The sequence below is a fragment of the Oryx dammah genome, unplaced genomic scaffold, assembly GCF_014754425.2.
Source record: "Oryx dammah isolate SB20612 unplaced genomic scaffold, SCBI_Odam_1.1 HiC_scaffold_13, whole genome shotgun sequence".
NCBI classification, from domain to species: domain Eukaryota; kingdom Metazoa; phylum Chordata; class Mammalia; order Artiodactyla; family Bovidae; genus Oryx; species Oryx dammah.
The window spans coordinates 62,868-85,513 of NW_024070197.1; the positions used below are offsets into that span (position 1 = coordinate 62,868).

The 22,646-nt window shown below is 56.7% G+C and overlaps 2 protein-coding genes across 2 annotated transcripts in view; both read left to right on the plus strand.

The window, feature by feature from the left end:
• The first annotated feature begins 9,598 nt into the window (after window positions 1-9,598).
• Window positions 9,599-14,468, plus strand: ZBTB45 (zinc finger and BTB domain containing 45). The gene is made up of 3 exons (XM_040251792.1): window positions 9,599-9,674; window positions 11,828-13,100; window positions 13,698-14,468. Exons 2-3 carry the CDS (start codon window positions 11,828-11,830, stop codon window positions 13,952-13,954), a joined length of 1,530 nt encoding a protein of 509 aa, XP_040107726.1. The 5' UTR covers window positions 9,599-9,674; the 3' UTR covers window positions 13,955-14,468.
• Window positions 14,469-15,218: 750 nt separating this feature from the next.
• Window positions 15,219-22,646, plus strand: part of SLC27A5 (solute carrier family 27 member 5) — an 8,477-nt gene continuing 1,049 nt past the window's right edge. Inside the window, exons 1-7 of the mRNA XM_040251837.1 lie at window positions 15,219-16,373; window positions 16,718-16,927; window positions 17,251-17,409; window positions 20,164-20,288; window positions 21,306-21,500; window positions 21,582-21,672; window positions 22,245-22,443. Of these exons, the coding sequence (XP_040107771.1) occupies window positions 15,608-16,373; window positions 16,718-16,927; window positions 17,251-17,409; window positions 20,164-20,288; window positions 21,306-21,500; window positions 21,582-21,672; window positions 22,245-22,443 (1,745 nt within the window). The 5' untranslated portion in view covers window positions 15,219-15,607. The remainder of the gene's footprint in view (window positions 16,374-16,717; window positions 16,928-17,250; window positions 17,410-20,163; window positions 20,289-21,305; window positions 21,501-21,581; window positions 21,673-22,244; window positions 22,444-22,646) is intronic.

Consider the following 22,646-nt stretch of genomic DNA (forward strand, 5'->3'; position numbering starts at 1 on the left):
TCCACCGACAATGGGCAACGGTGGAAACAACCCGGAAGTCCACCGACTGAGGAACGGAGAGACAAGCGTGGCACTTTCACGCGATGGAGTCGCAACCACAAAAAGGACCAAGGAGGCACTAGTGCGCGCTCCAGCAAACATGAGCCTTGAAAACATGATGCTAGGTGGAGATCAGATACAAATGCTACCATACAACACAATGTCATTTACGTGAAATATCCAGATATGCAAATTCACAGAAACATACAGCAGAGATTAGTCATTGCCAGGGGCTGGAGAGAGGGGAAAATGGAGAGCTACTGGAGGAAAATATTCTGGAATTAAATGGAGCTGTGATTATGCAACACTGAAACCACATTAAAATCCACTGAACTGTTCACTCTAAAATGGTTAATTTTTGTGTTATGTGAATCACCTTTATTTCAAAAGAAGAGGTGAGGCTTCCAGGTCAGTAGGGAACAAAGGACCTAAGCAATCCTGAGTGGGTCCCAGGCAGGGACAAGCCAGCCTTCAGGGCTGTTGTGGACAAACGGTGACGTGGGGATGTGGAGGAGACACGTTAAGGAGCAAGGAAGCTTCCGAAGTCAGGCAGCAGGGAAATCATCCTCGTTTTTAAAAGAGGAACCCTAAAGTTAAAAGAATTAACAAAAGACATACAGATGGCCAGCAGGCACAGGAAGATGCTGAACATGGCTAATTACTAGAGAACCGCAAATGAAAGCTGCAGTGAGGCGTCACCTCGCAGCAGCAGAGTGGCCGTCATCAGAAAGTCCGCAAAGAATGGACGCTGGAGAGGGCGAGGAGGAAAGCCCTCCCACGCTGGTGGTGGAAATGCAAGCTGGTGCAGCCACCATGGAGAACAGTATGGAGGTCCCGTAAAAAACTAAAAACAGGAGTTGCCATGTGATCCAGCAGTCTCACTCCTGGGCATACGTCTGAACAAAACCATAAACCAAAAAGACCTACGCAGGTACTTCTGGTTGTCCAGTGGTTTAAGATTCCACGCTTCCGCTGCAGGGGGCAAGGTTTGATCCCACATGCCACACAGCCAAAAAAGCAAAAAAACAGATATAAGCACTCTAGAGGTCACAGAAGCACTATTTACAATAGCTGAGACGTGGAAACAATCTAAGTGGCTACTGACAGATACATGGCTGAAGAAGATGTGATACATATACACAATGGAATGTTACTTGACCAGAAAAAAGGAATGGAATACCGCCATTTGCAGCAACATGGGTGGACCTAGGACTTATCGTAATAAGTGAAGTAAACCAGAGAAAGACAGATACCATACGATATCATTTATATGTGGAAGCTAAAACATGACACAATGAACCTATCTATGAATACAAACAGATACACAGACACAGAGGACAGACTTGTGGTTGCCAAGGGTTAGGGTTAGGGGAAGCACACTGATCGAAACCGCCCACCCCGGCCAGGCACCGTAGTAACCATCTGCATGAGTTGTTTTATGACTGGAGACCCTGATCAGGAATACGTAACTAATAACCCACCACCAACCGGAAGAGTTCGGGAAAGGGCTAAAGGAGACACCGTGTGGCTGTCCACTTCCCAGAATCCCTCTCGCTAGCATCCATCTTGGCTGAGCGATGCGAGCGCCACCAGGAAAGACTCTGAACTAGAATAATCAGTCAAAGACCACCCGGAAACTAACCCCATCACCATAAAACCCGAGACTGCGAGCCACGCGGCAGAGCGGTTCTCCTGGCTTCCCTCACCCCACTGCTCTCCACCCGGGCGCCCTTTCCCAATAAAATCTCTTGCTTTGTCAGCACATGTGTCTCCTCGGACAATTCATTTCCGACTGTTAGACAAGAGCCCAGTTTCAGGCCCTGGAAGGGGTCCGCCTTCCCGCCACAGTGGGAGAGGCAAGGACTACACTTGTGTCTCCTGCATTGGCAGACGCACACTAGTACATACAGGGTGGATAAACAGCAAGGTGAGCTTCTCAGGGGGCTCAGTGGTGAAGAATCCACCTGCCAATGCAGGAGACGTGAGTTCAGTCCTGGGGTCGGGAAGATCCCCTGGAGAAGAAAACGGCAGCTCACTTCAGTATTCTTGCCTGGGGAATCCTACAGACAGAAGAGCCTGGCGGGCTACAGTCCATGGGGTTGGAAAGAGTCAGAAATGACTGAGCAACTAAATCAGCAATCAGCAGCAAACAACAAGGTCCTACACAGGGAACTATATTCTATATCCTGCGATTAAACCGTAATGGGAAAGAATATATTTTTAAAATGTATACATGTGTAACTGGATCACTGAGCTGAACACCAGAAATTAACACATTATAAACCAACTATACTTCAAGAAAACTAAAATGAAGATAAAACATAAAGAGAAGAGAGAGCCAGCATCTTAAACACAAAACGGGCAGAGTGGAGAAGACGAGGGCTCAGTAGGCCTCAGCCTCCATGGACACAGCAGGAAGACAGGCTGGAAGAGCAAGCCTAGGGTTTCAGCAGCAGTCACCCATGTTAGCAGGGAAGTGCTCCTCAGACCTGAGGCCAAGGGCACAGCTTCTGTAAGGAAAACAAGGAATAATCCAACAAGATAAAATTCATAATAGCTGGGTGGCAGGCACAGCAGCCCAACCAAAACTATGGCAACCTCATATGGTGCGGTTTCACTGCTATGAAATGTCCAGCACAGGCAAGTCTACAGTGATGTTAGACCTGCAGTTGCCTGGAACAGGGGTGGGATCAGAGACTCACATGCAAGGACACAGGGATCTCAGTGGAGGTGAGAGAAACGTTCTAAAGCAAAAGGATGCTAAAGAAAGTGCAAGTGAAAGTCGCTCAGTTGTGTACGACTCTTTGCGACCCCATGGACTATACAGTTCATAGAATTCTCCAGCCCAGAATACTGGAGTGGGTAGCCATTCCCTTCTCCAGGGGATCCTCCCAACCCAGGGATCGAACCCAGGTCTCCCGCATTTCAGGCGGATTCTTTACCAGCTGAGCCGGAATGGTAAAGTGACTAAAGACGACTGGGCCATATGTGCACACGACATGGAGAATTTATCAGAGACTTTGGTGTTCAGAGGTAGGAAGAGTTGTACTGGGTCCCTGCGCCAGGGTGCCAGGAGCTCCCAGCCCCAGGTCAAGGAGGAGCAATGGAAGGAAGGGGAAGTCACTAAGGAACACTGGTTAAAATAAGCAGTTGACCCTAGCCTCAAGGGATGCGTTAACCCAAGGGTGGAACAGGAGGCCATAAGGACAGAATTACCTAGGTGTGACAAGTCCAGTTGCTTCCCCCACTCTCCCCCCCCCCCTACCTACAAGCTTTATTTTAAAGGCTTCCCTCATAACTCTTTGTAGGGCTTCCCTTGTGGCTCAGCTGGTGAAAAATCCGCCTCTCATGCAGGAGACCCGGGTTTGATCCCTGGGTTGGGAAGATCCCCTGGAGAAGGGAAAGGCCACCCACTCCAGTATTCTGGCCTGGAGAATCCCACGGACTGTATAATCCATGGGGTCACAAAGAGTAAGACACAACTGAGAAACTTTCACTTTACTTTTAAAAAAAATTTATTTTTACTTGAGAAAAGGTTTTTAGTGTACTAAAAACAGAACAAAAAAATAAAAAGAGAGAACACAGGAATACTTGGTAGCTTGAGAATGTAGTGCTCCGGTGTGTGTTCTATTGTTTTCTGTGCTTCTTGTTTTCTTTTTTTTACCTTTTGGAAATTAATCCAAGGGCCCAGTAGAGGACCCAGGTGCACTGACCTTGGAGAAGCAACAGTGGTGAAACCGGAGGGAAGGAGAAAGAGCCAAAGGGCTGAAAGAGTAACATGGCCCGAGGGCAGAACTTAAACTGGGGAGAACCAAAGGAATGTGTCCAAGACGGCAGACAAGGCGACTTGATTAGCTCCTGATCCTGAGTATACACTCAGTACAACACGAGCACTGTAACACGTCAGTATTGTAACAGATGAGTATTGTAACACATTAGCAAGCTGACACACCCAGAGACACCTTGACAGTTCCAAGGGGATCGTCAAGGATCAAACAGTGAGCACTGACACAATTCCAGACGCTCCAGCTGGGTTTAGGAGAGGCAGAGGAGCCAGAGGTCGAATGGCCAACATCGCTGGATCATCAGAAAAGCAGGAGAGTTCCAGAAAAACATCTACTTCTGCTTTGTGAACCACGTCAAAGCCTTTGACTGTTTAGATCACAATAAAATGTGGGAAATTCTTCAAGAGATGGGAATACCAGACCCCCTGACCTGCCTCCTGAGAAATCTGTATGCAGGTCAGGAAGCAACAGTTAGAACCAGACATGGAACAACAGACTGGTTCTATTTTCTAAATCGGAAAGGAGTACATCAAGTCTGTATATTGTCACGCTGCTTATTTAACTTACATGCAGAGTACATCATGCGACATGCCAGGCTGGATGGAGCACAAGCTGGAATCAAGATTGCCAGCAGAAATATCAATAACCTCAGGTATGCAGATGACATCACCCTTATGGCAGAAAGCGAAGAAGAACTCAAGAGCCTCTTGATGAAAGTGAAAGAGGAGAGTGAAAAAGTTGGCTTAAAACTCAACATTCAGAAAACTAAGATCATGGCATCCGGTCCCATCACTTCATGGGAAATAGATGGGGAAACAATGGAAATCGTGAGAGACTTTATTTTCTTGGACTCCAAAATCACTGTAGATGGTGACTGCAGCCATGAAATGAAAAGATGCTTGCTTCTTGGAAGAAAAGCTATGACCAACCTAGACAGCATATTAAAAAACAGAGATTTTTACCAACAAAGATCCATCTAGTCAAAGCTATGGTTTTTCCAGTAGTCATGTATAGATGTGAGAGTTGGACTATAAAGAAAGCTGAGTGCTGAAGAATCAATGCTTTTGAACTGTGGTGTTGGAGAAGACTCTTGAGAGTCCCTTGGACTGCAAGGAGATCCAACCAGTCTATCCTAAAGGAAATCAGTCCTGAATATTCAATGGAAGGACTGATGCTGAAGTGAAACTCCAAATTTTGGCCACCTGATGAGAAGAACTGACTCATTGGAAAAGATCCTGATGCTGGGAAAGATTGAAGGCAGGAGAAGGGGATGACAGAGGACGAAATGTTTGGATGATATCACCAACTCGCTGGACACGAGTTTGAGTAAACTCCAGGTGTTGGTGATGGACAGGGAGGCCTGGCATGCTGCAGTCCATGGGGTCACAAAGAATCGGACACAGCTGAGCAACTGAACTGACACAATTCCTGGAAATCTCTGCCCTTCCCCAAAATAGTTGGAATAATCCTCCTACTCATTAGCCTATAAAATTACCCAGCCCATAAAAGCTAACCACATACATTTCGAGGCTGCACTCACCCTCTGCCATGGCCCACACTCTATGGAATGTGTTTCTCTCTGAATAAATCCACTTCACTGAATTCTTCCTGTCATGAGACACAAAGAACCTGAGCCTCAGAAAGTCCAGACACCTGGTAAGTGACTAATTAAAGATCATGGGTTCAAGTCCCAATCTTCGGTGCTCAGCTTTCTTTATAGTCCAACTCTCACATCTATACATGACTACTGGAAAAACCATAGCTTTGACTAGATGGACCTTTGTTGGCAAATTAATGTTTTTGTTTTTTAATATGCTGTCTAGGTTGGTCATAGCTTTTCTTCCAAGAAGCAAGCATCTTTTCATTTCATGGCTGCAGTCACCATCTGCAGTGATTTTGGAGTCCAAGAAAATAAAGTCTCTCACGGTTTCCATTGTTTCCCCATCTATTTCCCATGAAGTGATGGGACCGGATGCCATGATCTTAGTTTTCTGAATGTTGAGTTTTAAGCCAACTCTTTCACTCTCCTCTTTCACTTTCATCAAGAGGCTCTTGAGTTCTTCTTCGCTTTCTGCTATAAGGGTGGTGTCATCTGCATATCTGAGGTTGTTGATATTTCTCCTGGCAATCTTGATTCCAACTTGTGCCTCATCCAGCCTGGCATGTCACGTGATATACTCTGCATATAAGTTAAATAAACAGGGTGACAATATACAGCCTTGACGCACTCCTTTCCCAATTTGGAACCAGTCTGTTGTTCCATGTCTGGTTCTAACTGTTGCTTCTTGACCTGCATACAAATTTTTCAGGAGGCAGGTCAGGGGGTCTAGTATTCCCTCCTCTTGAAGAATTCCCCACAGTTTGCTGTGATCCATATAGTCAAAGGCCTTGACGTAGGCCATAAAGCAGATGTTTTTCTGGAACTCTCCTGCTTTTCTGATGCTCCAGTGGATGTTGGCAATTTGACCTCTGGTTCCTCTGCCATTTCTAAATCCAGCTTGAACATCTGGAAGTTCATGGTTCACGTATTGTTGAAGGCTTGCTTGGAGAATTTTGAGCATTACTTTGTAAGCGTGTGAGATCCCACACCTGGCACAGCCCATGCCCACCAGGATAGGGCTGGGCTTGGAGACCTGAACACTGGGCTTCCCCTTGGCTGGTGGCTGCCACAGCAAGAAGTTGGAGGGAGATTAGGGACCCTGAGTGAGCTGGGAGGAGGGGCTGAGGCTTCTGACTCCTACCACAAACTGTGCAAACTTCCCTGGATGCCAAGTGGTTAGGGCTCTGTGCTCTTACGGTGGGGGACATTGGTTTCGTCCCTCGTCGGGGAGCTAGGATCCCACAAGGCATGTGGCACAGTAGAAAAATAATTAACATCAAGTAAAACAAAAACGACCGAGAATGAGATGGCTGGATGGCATCACTGACTCGATGGACGCGAGTCTGAGTGAACTCCGGGAGTTGGTGATGGACAGGGAGGCCTGGCGTGCTGCGATTCATGGGGTCGCAAAGAGTCGGACATGACTGAGCGACTGAACTGAACTGAAAACAAAAACTGTATGAGTGTGTTGGGCGGTAGAAGAGTCTGCTTCCCAGCTCGGTCAGGTTGCTGGAAAAGCCAGCTCCAAGAAGCTGTAGGACGAAGTCCCTGTTCTCTTGTTGGCTGTCTCCCAGGGCTCTTCTGAGATTCGAGAGTCCACTACCACCACCCACGCATTCCTCACCACACATCCCTCTGCCTTCAAAACCTTGGAGTCCTTCTACTTCAAGTATTCTTCTACCTTTAAGAACCCTTATGACAAACTATGACAAACCTAGACAATGTGTTAAAAAGCAGATAAATCACTTTGCTCACAAAGGTCTGTATAGTCAAACTTTAGTTTTTCCAGTATTCATGTATGGATGTGAGATTTTCAGCATAAAGAAGGCTGAGTGCCAAAGAATTGATGATTTTGAACGGTGGTGCTGGAGAAGACTCTTGAGAGTCCCTTGGACTGCAAGGAGATCCAACCAGTCAGTCCTGTTGCTGCTGCTGCTAAGTCGCTTCAGTCATGTCCGACTCTGTGCGACCCCATAGACGGCAGCCCACCAGGCTCCCCCATCCCTGGGATTCTCCAGGCAAGAACACTGGAGTGGGTAGGTAAAACAGGGAAAAGGAGTCCAAAATGGCGGTGGCTACAAGACAAGGAAGGGAAAAGCCCGCGAAAATGAAACGAAAGAAGGTCCGAGGACCAGAGTGAGGACCTCAAGTAAAACAAACAACACTCCTGGCTGGCCCAATTTACATAGGACAGGCCCAGGGAGAGATAAACATAAATAAAAGAACCAAAGCTAGCTCGCTCGCTCTCCCGTGCACTGGGGCACTCTTCTCCTCGTGTCTTTAGATCGACGTGCCCTCACGCCTCGAAGATGGATCTTCCTGCTATCTTCTAAATAAAATAGAGCTGTAACACTGAGCTGCAACACTGATTTGTCTAAGAGCTATAACACGGTCTATCCAAGACCTGGGAGCTGTGACATGCCGAGGGGGCTTTAATGTCCATCACTCCAAATCTTTGTTGTGACGAGACAAGGAATCGAGGAACATACACTCACGTGACAGTCCCAAAGGAAATCAACTCTGAATATTTACTGAAGGGACTGATGCTGAAGTTGAAGCTCCAATACTTTGACCACCTGATGCAAAGAGCCAACTCACTGGAAAGGACTCCGATGCTGGGAAAGATTGAAGGCAGGAGGAGAAGGGGACGACAGAGGACAAGACGGCTGGATGACATCACCGACTGGATGGACATGAGTTTGCGCAAGCTCCAGGAGACAGTGAAGGACAGGGAAGCCTTGCATGCTACAGTCCATGGGGTCATAAAGAGTCATAACTTAGCCACTGAACAACAACAAAGAACACTTATGATTCCCTAGGGCCCATCCAAACAACCCAGGACTATCTCATCTAGTCAGCTGATTAGTAACCTTAATTATAGCTGCTAGGTACTATGAACTATTAGAATTCTCACTTAATGCCCCCAAATCCTGTGGTATCAGGCCAGTCCAGGGCAGCTTTGGCAGTTTCACTCCTGTTTAGGTTGCAGGGGCAACAGCTGTTAAGACACAGGACATAGGTGCGGCCCTGGCCTCACAGGCCGAGGTGGGCACAGCAAGGGGCCTGTGAAGCCAGTGAAGCATGACCAGTGATAAAAACCGGGCGAGAGGTTGGACACAAGAGATCCAGGGAGGCGGGCAGGCCATTGTTGAAGGACTCAGATTCTTAACAAGGACAATGAGGCCATGAGACTGGGATTTTAATGTTTCCTTGGGGCCTGGGCCACGGAATGCTCCCTTCCCTCCTTTGAACACAGCCGCTCAGTAGCTGCCTGAGACAGGAGGCAGGGGCTCTGACCTTATCCTCAAACTGGAGCTGAGAAGTCGGCCCCTTTCACTCTGGACTCCGAACCTGCTTCACAAAGCATGGAGTCCACTGTGGTCTAGGCATCACCTTCCTCTTCCTTCAGCCCACATAAGTAGAGCCTAAGGCCCGGCTGGTCAACATCCAGTGGGCCTGGCTGTCCAGGGCCCTGGGGGAGCCAGGCCCAACTCAAGGTCCTCGGGGGTCCAGGATGTTTCTCTGCCCGGACAGTTCTTCCCACAGATTCTGGGTTCTAAAGTGCCTCTTTGGATTCTGACTGCTCACCACTTCCCAGCTAGACGCAAGACCCGTCTCATCGCCTCTACCGCCTCTATTTTCTGCGCGTTGGCGCGGAGTGCGGTCTGCTGAAAGCGCTCTGAACATTCCCTCCTCACGCCCCTCCCTGGGGCAGGTGCGCCCCCTGTAGGGGCATCGAGTCTGGGTGCCTCACCTTCTCCCTGGGCCAGGGCAAGGTGGTGCCCGTCTGTTCCCACATTCCACTCGCAGCCCCCAGACCCACACAGGTGGAGGCCTGGGGTGTCCTCATCCACACGGGGGGTTTTGACCTGCCGGGACCCGCCCGGGGCTTGGGAGTCCACCGCCCTCCCGCCCTCAACCCGCCTCACCCCACCTCACCTTCTCCCGCCCGACAGCACATGCGAGGGGCGTGGCCTACAGATTGACAACGCAGGCCCCGCCCCCGCCCCGTAGCTAGGGCGAAACTGCGCAGTTGCCCCGGCCCCCTGCGACTTTGGCCGGAAGTGCGACCTGGCGGCGGCGACTAGTCTCCATGGAAACGCCGGAAACGTGCTCTGACCGAGTGGTTCGCCGCGTCGCGGCAGCTGCGGACTTCGGTTCCGTCGGCGTCGTGGCCCGGAAGTGCGGCCTCGGAGGTGGTGAGCTGGAGGCGGCCACCGCCCGGCCTGGTGCCTGAGGAGGAGCCGGAGGTGGGGTCAGGCGAGCATCCCCCTGCCGCAAGGCCGGCGGGGAGGCCGGGGCGTGCCAGGGGGAGGGGCGCCCGCGCTGGGCTTGGCGCGCTCGTCGCAGACGTGAGGGGGCGCTGCAGGACGGGGGCATGTCGCGGGCCGGGGCGCGGAGGCGCGAACCTGGGTCGGCCAGGGCCGGGGCGGGCGCAGCCGGAGCCGATCGGAGAACGGGTTGCTGGGGTCGGGGGAGCGCGAGGCATGGCGCAGGGAACTCAGGGTGCTCGGAGCAGAGGGCACGGCATGGGTCAAGGGGCGGCGGCGAGGATGCCTGGGAGCCGCGGCTCAAGGTGGGCCTTTGTTCCGAGGCTCCGCTGCACCTGCAGAGATCGGAGCCTGCCGGGGCGCGGGGCGGAAGAGGAAGGGCCAGCCCCACCGGACTGGGGCGCGGGCTTTTGCCCGCGTCGCCCAGGCACAGGCTGGAAGTCCTTTAGGTGCGGCGACTAAACCCAGTGCAGGGTGCTTGCGGCAGAGGTAACGGCTCGTGTAGACTCGGCCTGCGGAAGGAATTGCCGCGGAGATCCCAGAGCTAAGGAGGGTCCCGATCTGTTCTTAATGGAGCTCAACAGGCTCCCTCTGGCTGTCGGGTGGGGCATAGACCGGGAGGTGGGGGAACCTGGTGGAGGTGTGCCAAGTGGTCCGAGGGGTCAGATACGGGCATGAACGGCCCCCAGCAGAGGAAAGTCGATTTGGACGTAAGGAGCTAGAGGGGATGAGTCTGAGACCCCAGCAGGCTCCGAGGATTTCGAGGCCTCACCTAAACCAGACTGCTGCAGAGTGGGCCCGTCTCAGGGTTTCTCATATGTTTGATAAAGGGGAAACTGAGGCCCAGCAAGCATGCTGCCTGTTTGACGGTGAAGTAGCTGAGCTTCTCAGATTCCCAGAGATCCCTGGGAATCCCTTCCCCTTTTCGGTGCCTGAGGGTGGGCAGTGCTGGGATTTCCAGGCTATCGTTGGACAAGAAGTGAACCTGATGTCTCTGCTACTCCACCTGCATCCAACCAATCACACAGCTGTGGGCAGTCCACAGGCCCCTCTCGATGCCACACCCACACCCTGGGTGTCATGGGTGCCCCAAAGGTCGCATCAAGATTCCAGGAAGCACAGGCTGCGAGACGTCTCCCACTAGACGGGCTCGCCTCAGCCGGAGAGCATCTATTTTCCTCCCTTCCGGCAGCACCTGCCAGGCTTCCCAGGTGGCGCCAGTGGTAAAGAACCTGCCTCCAATATAGGAGGCATAAGAGACCCGGGTTTCATCCCTGGGCTGGGAAGATCCCCTGGAGGAGGACATGGCCACCCACTCCAGTGTTCTTGCCTGGAGCATCTTCCCATGGATAGAGGAGCCTGGTGGGCTGCAGTCCATGGGGTCGCAAAGAGTCAGACACGACTGAATCCACTTAGTGCGCACTCAGGACACCTGCCAAGCTAACGCCCAACCTCCTCTCAACTCTTTGTGACTGTGAGCACCCTTAGACCCAGAGGCCATTCATGCCAGCCCCACCCCATCGAAGACCTGCACATACACTCGATATAACCAGGTTCTGAGGCAGCAGACCTCTGGGTCTGGGTCTGCAAGGGTCTTGGATGCTCCAAGCTTGAGGGCCGTGCCAAGAGGAGATGAAGTCCCTAGTGGTGGGAGTCTTAGCTGGCAGGGTGGGGAAGGGGTGTTCTATATAGGGGCTCCTGCCCTCTTCTCCACCGTATTGGAGGAGGTGGGGGAGGCCATGGATGGGAGTTAGTGGAAGAGGGAGTCGGTAGGGCAAAATAGGGGAGGTGGGCCCTGGGTCTCCCCACTCTGGCAGTAAGCACGCCCGGGAGGACCGCAAAGCTTTGGTGTCCCCAGCCCTCTCCCAGTGGTGCGCTGGAGGCTGCGGCGGGGCGGGGGGCGCGGGGCGCGGGGGGGCGCCACAGAAGTCCTGGAGGTGGGGGGGTAGTCCTGCTGGGTCCGGAACCAGGACTTGGAGGGGCCAGGGGCACTGGAGAGGGCTGGGACTCCTGAGGCCTGGGGATGTGCGGCCCCCGGCCCGCTGACGGGATGGCTGACTCCCTCCACACACAGCCCCGTCCGGTGCAGATCGAGGGGAGGTCCCCCAGCTCACACCGCCCGTCCCGCGCAGATGGCGGCGGCGGCGGCGGAGGCGGTGCACCACATCCACCTGCAGAACTTCTCGCGGTCCCTGCTCGAGACCCTCAACGGGCAGCGACTGGGCGGGCACTTCTGTGACGTGACGGTCCGCATCCGAGAGGCCTCGCTGCGCGCCCACCGCTGCGTGCTGGCCGCCGGCTCGCCCTTCTTCCAGGACAAGCTGCTGCTCGGCCACTCGGAGATCCGCGTGCCGCCGGTGGTGCCCGCGCAGACGGTGCGCCAGCTCGTCGAGTTCCTCTACAGCGGCTCGCTGGTGGTAGCGCAGGGCGAGGCGCTGCAGGTGCTCACCGCCGCGTCGGTGCTGCGCATCCAGACGGTCATAGACGAGTGCACGCAGATCATCGCGCGCGCCCGCGCGCCCGCGCCGGGCGCCCCCGTGCCCCCGCTCGCGCCGGTGCCACCGCCGCTGGCGCCCGCGCAGCTGCGCCACCGCTTGCGGCACTTGCTGGCGGCGCGACCCCCGGGCCCCCCCGGCGCCGCGCACCCGCGCAAGCAGCGCCAGCCGGCGCGCCTGCAGCTGCCCGCGCCCCCCGCGCCCGCCAAGGCGGAGGGCGCGGCCTCCGAGCCCGCGCTGACCGCGGACGACGGCGTGGACGACGACGACGACGACGAGGCCGACGACGAGACCGACGGCGAGGACGGAGGCCCCGGGGAGATCCAGGCGCCCCCCGCCTTCCCCGACTGCGCCGCGGGCTTCCTGTCCGCCGCGGCGGACGGCACGCGGGAGGAGCCATCCGTGCCCGCCGGCCTCTCGGATTACAGCGGGCCCGGCAGGGACTTCCTCCGGGGAACCTCGGCCGCCGAGGACGTGTTCCCCGACGGCTACGTCTCCGCCTGGCAAGAAGGCGATCAGGCCGCCCCCGAAGGCTGTCCGGCCGAGACCCCTGCCCCTCCCGATTGCGTCCTGTCGGGGCCCCGCCCACCTGGCGTGAAGACCCCGGGGCCGCCCGTGGCGCTTTTCCCCTTCCACCTGGGAGCCCCCGGGCCGCCGGCGCAACCCCCTCCCGCGCCCTCGGGGCCGGCCCCCGCGCCCCCGCCCGCCTTCTACCCAGCGCTGCAGCCGGACGCAGCTCCCAGCGCGCCGCTAGGAGAGGCCCTGGCCCCAGCGGCCGCGCCTCCCGCGGCCCCCTCGACCACTCCCGCGCGAGGCCCGGGTACCGAGCCGCCCGCCTACGAGTGCAGCCACTGCCACAAGACGTTCAGCTCTCGAAAAAACTATACCAAGCACATGTTCATCCACTCGGGTGAGCCGGGGTGGGTCTCTGGGCCCCTCGATTTGGAGCTAGGCCTTTCGTGAACTGTCGATGACCCAAGGGTCATCACATCCTGGTTCCCCTCTCGGATTCGGATGATGGGGCGGCCTGCTCTGTAAGCCCGGGGGTTCTGTGCAGGCCAGCAGGGAGGGGCAAGTATACCTGGGTCTTCCCCAGTGTGAGGCCGCTGGGCCTGAACGGCGGCCAGTGACCAGAGTTCAGAAGGCTCTCTGGGCGCGGCAGGGATGGAGGAGGGGCAGCCCAGCCCTGGGCCCGACACCAGGAAGTTTGAGGGGGGTGGTCTCGTCCCTGGAGGTGGGGGTAGACCTGAGTGGTCAGCCTCGATGGGCAATGATGTCCCAGACCTGCGGGCTTTCCTGCTAGGAGCTACCTGTTGGAGTCGTGAGTCACTGACAGGTAGTGACCCTGGTGTCACCGTTAGGATCTGGAAGAGGGGCGTCCCTGCCGGTTGGGGGGATTCCGGGTTTAATGACTCGTCTGAGTGCGGAGGGGAGTCGTGGTCCGGCACAGCGCCCCGAAGCCCATTCCCAGCTGACCTGAGCTCGCTTCCCGCCCTGTCGCCCGCAGGGGAGAAGCCCCACCAGTGCGCCGTGTGCTGGAGATCCTTCTCGCTGCGTGACTACCTGCTCAAGCATATGGTCACGCACACTGGCGTGCGCGCCTTCCAGTGCGCCGTCTGCGCCAAGCGCTTCACGCAGAAAAGCTCGTTGAACGTGCACATGCGCACCCACCGGCCGGAGCGCGCGCCCTGCCCCGCCTGCGGCAAGGTCTTCTCGCACCGCGCGCTGCTGGAGCGCCACCTGGCCGCGCACCCTGCGCCCTGACGCGGGCCTGGGGCCTGGCCGCGCCCCGTGGGGTTGGCCTCGCCGCTCCGCTGGCTGCCGCGTCCACGGCCGATGTCACACCTGTCGCGTGCTCTTGGCCGCTTTCCCGCCGCCGGCCCGCGCTGTCCCCGAGCGCAGGCCCTGCTCCTGCCCACCCTGTTCCCCAGCCCCGCCTGCTTCGTTCCTCCCGTCCTGCGTACTCGGCCCTCCGGGTGGCGGCCGGCTGGGGGTGGTCAGGGACTCCACCGCCTCCAAGAACAGGATAATCTCCAGGCTGACCTAGGGCTCGGCCATGGCGCCGGCCCAGGATTCACGGCTCCAACTCCAGTGAGGCGGGGGCTGCTCCTCTGACCAGGCTCCTCTGACCCTGTGCCAGGCTACGAGGTCCCCAGCGCCCCGACCCGAGCCACCCCTCCCTCATCTGGCGCCTAGGGCATCGCCACGGACTGAGGCCCGGCCTTGGGAGCCCTGCTCTGTAATAAAGGACTGTGGGCCGTGGGGTCCAAACCCAGAAGCACGAGCCGCGGCCCATGTGTGCCTCACCGTCTGTGACCGCCGTGGGTGTTGGGGTGCAGTGCGCCTGGGCAGCGCTCCCTTGGGCTGCGCGCGGCAGGATGGGCCGCTTTGCCGTCTCGTGCCTCTGTTCTCTTTTGGGAGACGCCTGGCTCCCTAGAGCCCTCGCTCCTGTTGGGGGGGTGGGGGGCGGGGAGGCAGCCCTCTCTGACAAGGGTCTGGAAGTCACAACCCACCCCATCCCTCCTCACTCCCACCCCTCCACCCCTCCCCCGCCCAAGATGCAGATTTCGAGGCCCTTCCTCCGGAGATCTTCCGGGCAGATTCTCTGGCCTTCAGTCTTCCCCTCCTGCGTCCTGATGGCCTTGATGGTTGAACTACTCACTTTGGGGGGCAGGGGATTTTGGGGGCCAGGCTACTTCTAGGCAGGGGCCTGAACCCCAGAATTACTCTCCTGGCCTGCAGGGTCCCTAGCCGGGCTGGGCTGGGGGCAGCACAGACACCAGTGGCTGGCCTCTCGGGCTGCCTACCGGGGTTGCTGAAGATACCAGCCAGGGTCAGCCCCAGGCTCCTCCTTGCAGGCCTCCTTCACAACGCTGGCGCAAGGCCCGGACACCACCTGCAAAGTATCCCGAGCCGGAGGCAAGGGTGTGTGCGTGGGGTGTGGCCTGCAGGCCCACATTGAGATCCTAGGCCCGCAGCTCATTTCCAAGCTCCCCTGCTGAGGCTTTTTCGTCATACCCACACTCATGAGCCTGGTCCCCACTGATGCCAGGGGTACAGCAGAGTCAGAGCAGGGCACCTGGGTAGAGGGGTCAGGACTGGGTTTGAACTCAGGCGCTGCGACATTCAGAGCTTACTGCGCACCTGCTGTGTCCCTGGCCCCCACCCAGCTCCAGCGGAGTCAGGTTGGGTCGGTGCACAGGGAGCCTCCCGGGAGGCCTGCTAGCGCCGGAGCTGCCTTGCTATCCTGCCTGGCTGGAAGTTCAGAGGACTGTTTCCCAAGAGACTGGCACCCAGTGGCAGGAACGGGGCAGAGGGGCCGACGACACACAGAAGAGTAGGCAGAGCCAAACAAACACCTGGGGTTAGGAAGGCGGGAGGGCAGAGTCCTGGGGCCCACACCGCGGTCAACAGTCCATGAGTCACTGCACAGGGGCGGGTCGCGGGTGGAGGTGGGCACTCCTGGACATTTCCCTGGAGTTCGGAGCAAGTGCCATGGGGCTCTGGAGGCGACTGGCCTTCTCGTTGCTGCTGCTGCTGCTGCTGTGGGGCCTGGGGCAGTCGCCATGGGCGGCGGCAGCAGCCCTGGCCCTGCGCTGGCTCCTGGGCGGCCCCGCCTGCGGCGCGCTGCTGAGCCTGGCCGTGCTGGCAGGGCCCTGGCTGGGCCCCTGGACGCCGCACTGGCTGAGCCTGGTGACTGCAGCCCTGCTACTAACCCTGCTACCTGCACGGCCGCCGCCCGAGCTCCTCTGGCTGCCAGCCGACCTGGCCTACACCTTCCTGATGCTCCGCCTGGGCCTCCGCACCTGGGCACGCTTGCGGCGCCGGCCGCCGGACACCTTCGTGGACTCCTTTGAGCGGCATGCACGGGCGCAGCCGGACCGCACAATCCTGGTGTGCACCGGACCGGGGGGCCGCGCGGTCACTTTCCGGGAGCTGGACGCCAGGGCCTGCCAGGCGGCCTGGGCCCTGAAGGCCGAGCTGGCCGGCACCGCAGGCCTGTGCACCCGGGAGCCCACCGCCCTGCTGGTGCTGCCCTCGCAGACGCTCCCCGCCCTGAGCCTGTGGCTGGGGCTGGCCAAGCTGGGCTGCCCAGTGGTCTGGATCAACCCTCACAGCCGCGGGCCGCCCCTGGTGCATGCGGTGCTGAGCTCCGGGGCCCACGTGCTGGTGGTGGACCCAGGTGAGAACCCCTGGACAAGAGGGGTTGGAGGGGCTGGGCAGCGGGCGGGAGAGGGCGGCAGAGGACTGCTGTCCAGGGGTTCCCAGTGGCGGCAGGCTCTTAGCCCGCAGCCGGCTGGCTCTTAGGACCCAAACCCAGTTGCTGGACAGAAATGCTGAAGGTACCAGAGTTCTGTTGATTTTTTTTCACCGTGGCTATTTGTGGGCATTTCACACCCCAATACCCATTACAGGTAAGGCAGGTGTGCTTCGCGGATGCAGGGGGGGCCTCGGCACATCTCGCCCCTCCCACTGCAGGGGCTTCCCCCCACCACCACCTGAAGCCTCCTCTGACCCCTCCCGCAGAGCTCCGGGCAAACCTGGAGGAGGTCCTGCCCAAGCTGCAGGCGGAGAAGGTGCACTGCCTCTACCTGGGCCGAAGCTCCCCCACGCCCGGGGTGGGGGCCCTGGGCGCCGCCCTGGCCGCCGCCCCCTCAGACCCCGTGCCTGCTGACCTGCGGGCAGACATCAAGTTGCGAAGCCCAGCCCTGTTCATCTACACCTCGGGGACCACCGGTGAGCACACCCGACGTCCAGGCCCGACCTCTGCACTCTCCTGCTGACCTGACCTCAAGCCTGATTTGTGCCCTCAAACTTGGCCTCTGAAACCCTCCTTGCCCCTGGATTGTGACCCCTGGCCCCAACATTGACAGCCAGTGTTATTTGAATGGTCGGTGCCAGAACCTTGCCTCTGGCCAGTAAACAGCCGCTGAAACCCTGACCTTTGGAATTCATACGCTGAACACCGATGAAAATCCACCCACGCTGGCCATCTTTGCAGAGCCTCAAACCCCTGAGCTTGCGGGCCTGCCCTACTCCCTCTCCCCTCTTCTCCCCAGGGCTCCCCAAGCCTGCCATCCTCACCTACGAGCGGGTGCTGCAGGTAGCAGGGATGCTGACTCTGTGTGGGGTCACAGCCGATGACGTGGTCTACACGGTCCTGCCTTTGTACCACACCATGGGGCTTGTCCTTGGAGTCCTCAGTTGCCTGGACCTTGGTAAGCCTTTCTTTCTTTGAGGTCCCCACTCAATCCACAGGACTCCCAGCCTGGATGTCAGGGTGACAAGCCCCATAGGTTACCCAGAACCCCAGGTTCCCATCTTTGACAAGGGACAGCAAAGCCCAGGGCCATCTGGACAGAGGGACAGACACCCGCATGCTGTCGTGGCTGTGCTGCGGGCGGGAAGAGAGCGCTGCTGCTGCGGGTGTCAGGCATTCCTGGCAGTCAGTGTCCCAGGTGGAGCCAGTGAGGGGACTGGCAGCAAGCCTCCCTCCGGTTGTCTCCCTAGACTCCTGTCCACGAATTCAGCGTACAGACCGCCCGGTCGGTTTTGTTGCCACTGTTGCCGTTTCTGAAATTTTAACATGGAATGTCTTGAAATATCAAAATTTCTAAAGTTTTCTACATGAACCCTCAGGTACTCACCACCCAGCTGCAGTACTGGAGTATCAGAATCCCTAAAGTTTTCTGCATGAACCCTCGGGTTCTCACCACTCAGCTGCAGTTGCTAGCAGCATTTTGCTCTTCTGTGTTTTATCACCTCCCCTTTACTCTCACTTTTTACTCTCATTATTTCTTCAAAAATCTTAAAATCGTGGGCCATTGCAAACATACGGGAAAGCAGAGGAGATAGTTTGATGAAGTCTCTGAAATCCTCACCCAGCCTCAACAATTGTTAACATGTTGCCAATTTTATTTAATAGGAACTCCCTTCTTTCTGGATTATCTTGGAGCAGATTCTAGATACTCTTTCTCTTTGTAAATACTGCAGTATGTGTCTCTAATATGTAAGAACTTAAAACACCTGTGACCACTGTGATGCTCACACCTTCCTGAAAAGTTAACAGTAACTCTTGGATACTATCTGATGCTCACCTGATGTTAAAAATTTCCCAGGAGTTCCCTAGTAGTCCAGCGTCTAAGACTGTGTGCCCCCACTGCAGGGGACACAGGTTCGATCTCTGGTCAGGAAGCTAGAGCCCATATGCTGCAACCAAGACCCAGGGCAGTCAAATAAATGATTACGTATATTTTTTTTTAAATTAGCGCAATTATCTGTCTTTTTGCAGTTCAAGTGTTCTTTGTTCTTGCTCGGTCTCTGTTCCTCTCCCTCCCACATTCCTGTTAAAACTAGATAGTCTTTCTAGAGATGTTTTCATTTATTTTTAAAACAGTTCTTGTTTCTTTGGCCGCACCAGGTCTTAGTTGGGGCATGCAGAACCTAGTTCCCTGACCGAGGATCAAACCGGGGCGCCTGAATCCGGAGCATACACTCTTAGCCACTAGTCCACGAGGGAAGTCCCTGTTTTATTTTTACTTTTTTTGAGGGGGGGGGGGGCTCTTTTCAAGAGACTCACTTTTTAAACAATTTTAACTGAAGGATAATTGCTTTACCATATTGTGTTTGTCTTGGCCATACATCAACATGAATCAGCCACGGGTATACATGTGTCCCCTCCCTCCTGAACCTCCCTCCCACCTCCCACCCCATCCCACTCCAGGTTGTCATAGTGTTTTCATTTACTTTAAAACAGGCTTTATTCCTTTATCTGGCTGCAGTGGGTCTGAGTGTGTCCTACAGGGCCTTCGATGCGGTGCCTGGACTCTCGGTCGCTCTGTGGCAGTGGGATCCCCAACCACGGATCAAACCTGCGTCTGCCGCATTGCAAAGTGGATTCTTAACCACTGGACCACCCGAGAGGAATCCCCGCGATGTTTTTAGATTCAGTTTAATTATTCTTGGGAAGAACTTTGGTGCAGTGCATATGCTTCCCAATTTGTCACACCAGATACTTCTTACAACTGGGATGCCATCTTAGGCGAAGGATTGGGACGTTTTCATTGGAAAAATCCTTATCAACCTCCCCCCTGGTCTTAGCAGCTCTTGAAGCCCTTTCCAGAATCCAGGCATTTCACTTGGGGTTGCCAACAGAGCTGTTGCTTTCAAGGACCCAGCATCCATTTTCACAGAGAGGACATTATACTTCACCTCCATCAAGATGCAGCTTCAAAGAAGACACACACCTGCTCCCTTCCCAAGCACAGGAGCAGTCATCCCTCTGGGCACAGGGCTGACGACATTAGCTTGCGGGGTTTTCTGAGGATTAGGGCTGAGGTAGGGAGAGTGCCATCCACAGGGTCAGCTGCAGAGGAGGGAATCAGAAAAAGAGGGAGCACTTTCCTGGAGTGACTGTGCGTGCTAAGTCACTTCAGTTGTGTCTGATTCTTTGTGACCCCAGGGACTGTAGCCCACCAGGCTCCTCTGTCCACGGGATTCTCCAGGCAAGAATACTGGAGTGGGCTGCCATGCCCTTCTCCATGGAGTGACTGTGGTGGCCCCTAAGATGTACTGATCCACATGTCCATCCTTCAAAACACCCATATATCCATCCAGCAACCCAGCAACCCAGCCCCCCATCACCCATCCATCCTTCTACCCACTATCCATTTGCCCAGCGAGACAGGCATTCCTAAGACATTTATCACAATCACGAATGACTCCTGCTCACAGCCCTCATTCAGCAGGGCTCGCTTTGTACCAGGCACCGAGCTTTCCACACATTCTGAAGACAGGATTTGGACTCAGGTCGGGCTGTGCTCTTCTCGTGGAGACAGTCCTGGCTGGGCCAGTGACACAGAGATGAGTGTGATGCCATCCTGGGCTTCATGGACCGCAGTCAGGTGGTCAGAGCACCTTTTCACAGCAGCCCAGAGGCCTGACCTGAAACCCCTTCCTCTCCTCCCTTCCAGGGGTGACCTGTGTCCTGGCCCCCAAGTTCTCTGCCTCCGGCTTCTGGGACGACTGTCGGCAGCATGGTGTGACTGTGATCCAGTATGTGGGCGAGATCCTGCGGTACCTGTGCAACACAGCCCCGGTGAGATGCGCAGAGTGCCCCCGAGTCATCCCAGTGACGGTCTCAGGGAGATTAGGGCCAGGACTCACGCAGTGGCCCTCGGGACGGGGGCTCCCCCGCGAGGTTTCCCATCACAGCTGTGTTGAGGATCAGCTGTGCTATCTTGTGGTGGTGGTGGTGGTGGGGTGACTTCACCTCTCTCAGCCTCAGTGTCCTCTTTGGAGAAACAGAATAATACCTCACAGGGGTGCAGTGAGAATCAAACATGTAAAGTACCAAGAGCAGGCTGTGGCTCGGGATAAAGTCACTAGACCTGAGCAGGTCTCATGCTGTGGATCAATGACACGTGGACTCAGGTGATTCTCTCAAGGAGTGTGTGTTCCAACTCTTAGTGACCCCGTGGACTGTAGCCCACCAGGCTCCTCTATCCATGGAACGAACTCCCAGGCAAGAATAGTGGAGTGGGTGGCCATTTCCTTCTCCCAACCCAGAGATCAAACCGTGGTCTCCTGCATCGCAGGCCAACTCTTTACCATCTGAGCCACCAGGGGATCCCTAACGTCCCCCCAAATGAAATCTCCAGGTGACCACTCAGGAAGAGGGTTCTGGTAACTAACCCAAGTAAGGCCCCCGGGCAACTCCTCAAGATGAAGCTTCAAGTCAGTCCCCCAGGTTGCCTTCAGGTAAAGGCCCCCCAAGTAACTCCTCCTGCTAAGGCCTCCAGTAAACCTCCCCAGGTAAAAGCTTCAGATAACCACCCCTGTATAAGACCCCAGAGGTCTCCTTTAGGTCAGACCCTATAGAAGGCCTCTGGCCACCCCTACACATTCCTCCAGGTAAGGTTCCCAGGTATCCTCCGCAGGTAAGCCCTGCAAGTAACTCTCTCCAGGTATAGACTCCAGGTAACTACTCTCAAGTTAAGAACTCAGATCCTTTCTATATAGGCCCCCATCACCTCCCAGGATAGCTCTCCTGGGTAAGGGCTACTGGGCACACCAAGGGCAGCCCCTCCTCAGCCTTCTCGCGGTGTCCCTGCAGCGGCCAGAGGACTGGACACATAAAGTCCGCCTGGCGATCGGCAGTGGACTCCGGGCAGAAGTGTGGGAGGCTTTCCAGCGGCGCTTCGGCCCCATTCGGATCTGGGAAACGTACGGCTCCACCGAGGGCAACGTCGGCTTCATCAACTATCCAGGGCGCTGTGGGGCCCAGGGCAAGACCAGCTGCTTCCTCCAGGTGAGTTGCTGGGCATGACGGGGCCCTGAGTGGGGGCCGAGCCCACCGGACCTCTGCTGATGCCTCCCACCGTCTACCCAGATGCTGTCCCCCTTCGAGCTGGTGCAGTACAGCCTGGAGACAGAGGAGCCTCTGAGGGACAGCCAGGGCCTCTGCATCCCTGCGAGGCCAGGTACGGGGCTGGGGAACCTCCCCGGGTGTGCAAAGGGGGGAGAGCCGCGGGCTCCTCTGCGGCTGGAACGTGCCACCCGAAGACTCAAGGTGGCTGATGCCCAGTGGTGGCGCCTGCAGTCCTCAGCCAGGCCCTGTGTCCCTGGTCTGTCTGCCCACCGTCTGGGGCCTCCCTCTCAACTGGTCGGCTCTGCCAGGCTCCTCTGCTTCAACCTCTGGCTCTGCCGCGTCTCTGGGTGTCCATCTGAGGTGTTTGCTTGCGCCTTCTGTGGAAGTCCCATCCTCCCAGGGATGAAGCTCCAGTCCTGAACCTTCTCGAGGGTCTGCTCTCCTGGGGCCTGGCAAGGTCACAGCGGAATCTCTCTTCCTGCCACCATTTGTGTGTCTCCCTTGTCCATCCTTGTTGGCCTTTTCCTCTCCTGAGGGGACTCTCTGATACCACCCTCACTTCCTGTCTCTGTCTCTGGATCCGTTTCTGGGTCTTTCTCTCCTCTGGTGGAGTCCGGGCCGCGGCCTGGGGGGCTCCTGACGCGCTCGGCCGCGGCTAGTGCCCGACTCCCGCTCCCACCCCAGGGGAGGCAGGCCTCCTGCTCACCCAGGTGTTGCGCCACCAACCTTTCCTGGGCTACCGCGGGCCCCGGGAGCTGTCAGAAAAGAAGCTGGTGAAGAACGTGCGGCGCCCGAACGACCTTTACTACAACACCGGGGACGTGCTGGCCAAGGACCACGAAGGCTTCCTCTACTTTCGCGACCGCCTTGGGGACACCTTCCGGTACCGCGGGGCTCCTCAGGACTGGACGTGTGGATTCGGGGAGGGGCGGGGGCTTGCGGAAGGAGGCAGGGCCTCTCCTACCCGGGGGGGCGGCCCTAAAGGCCAGGAGGCGGGGCCCCTCCTACCCAGGGGCGGGGCCTATGGATCCGGAGGGGCGGGGCCTCTCCTACGGGGGGGCCGGCCTAATGGCCAGGAGGCGGGGC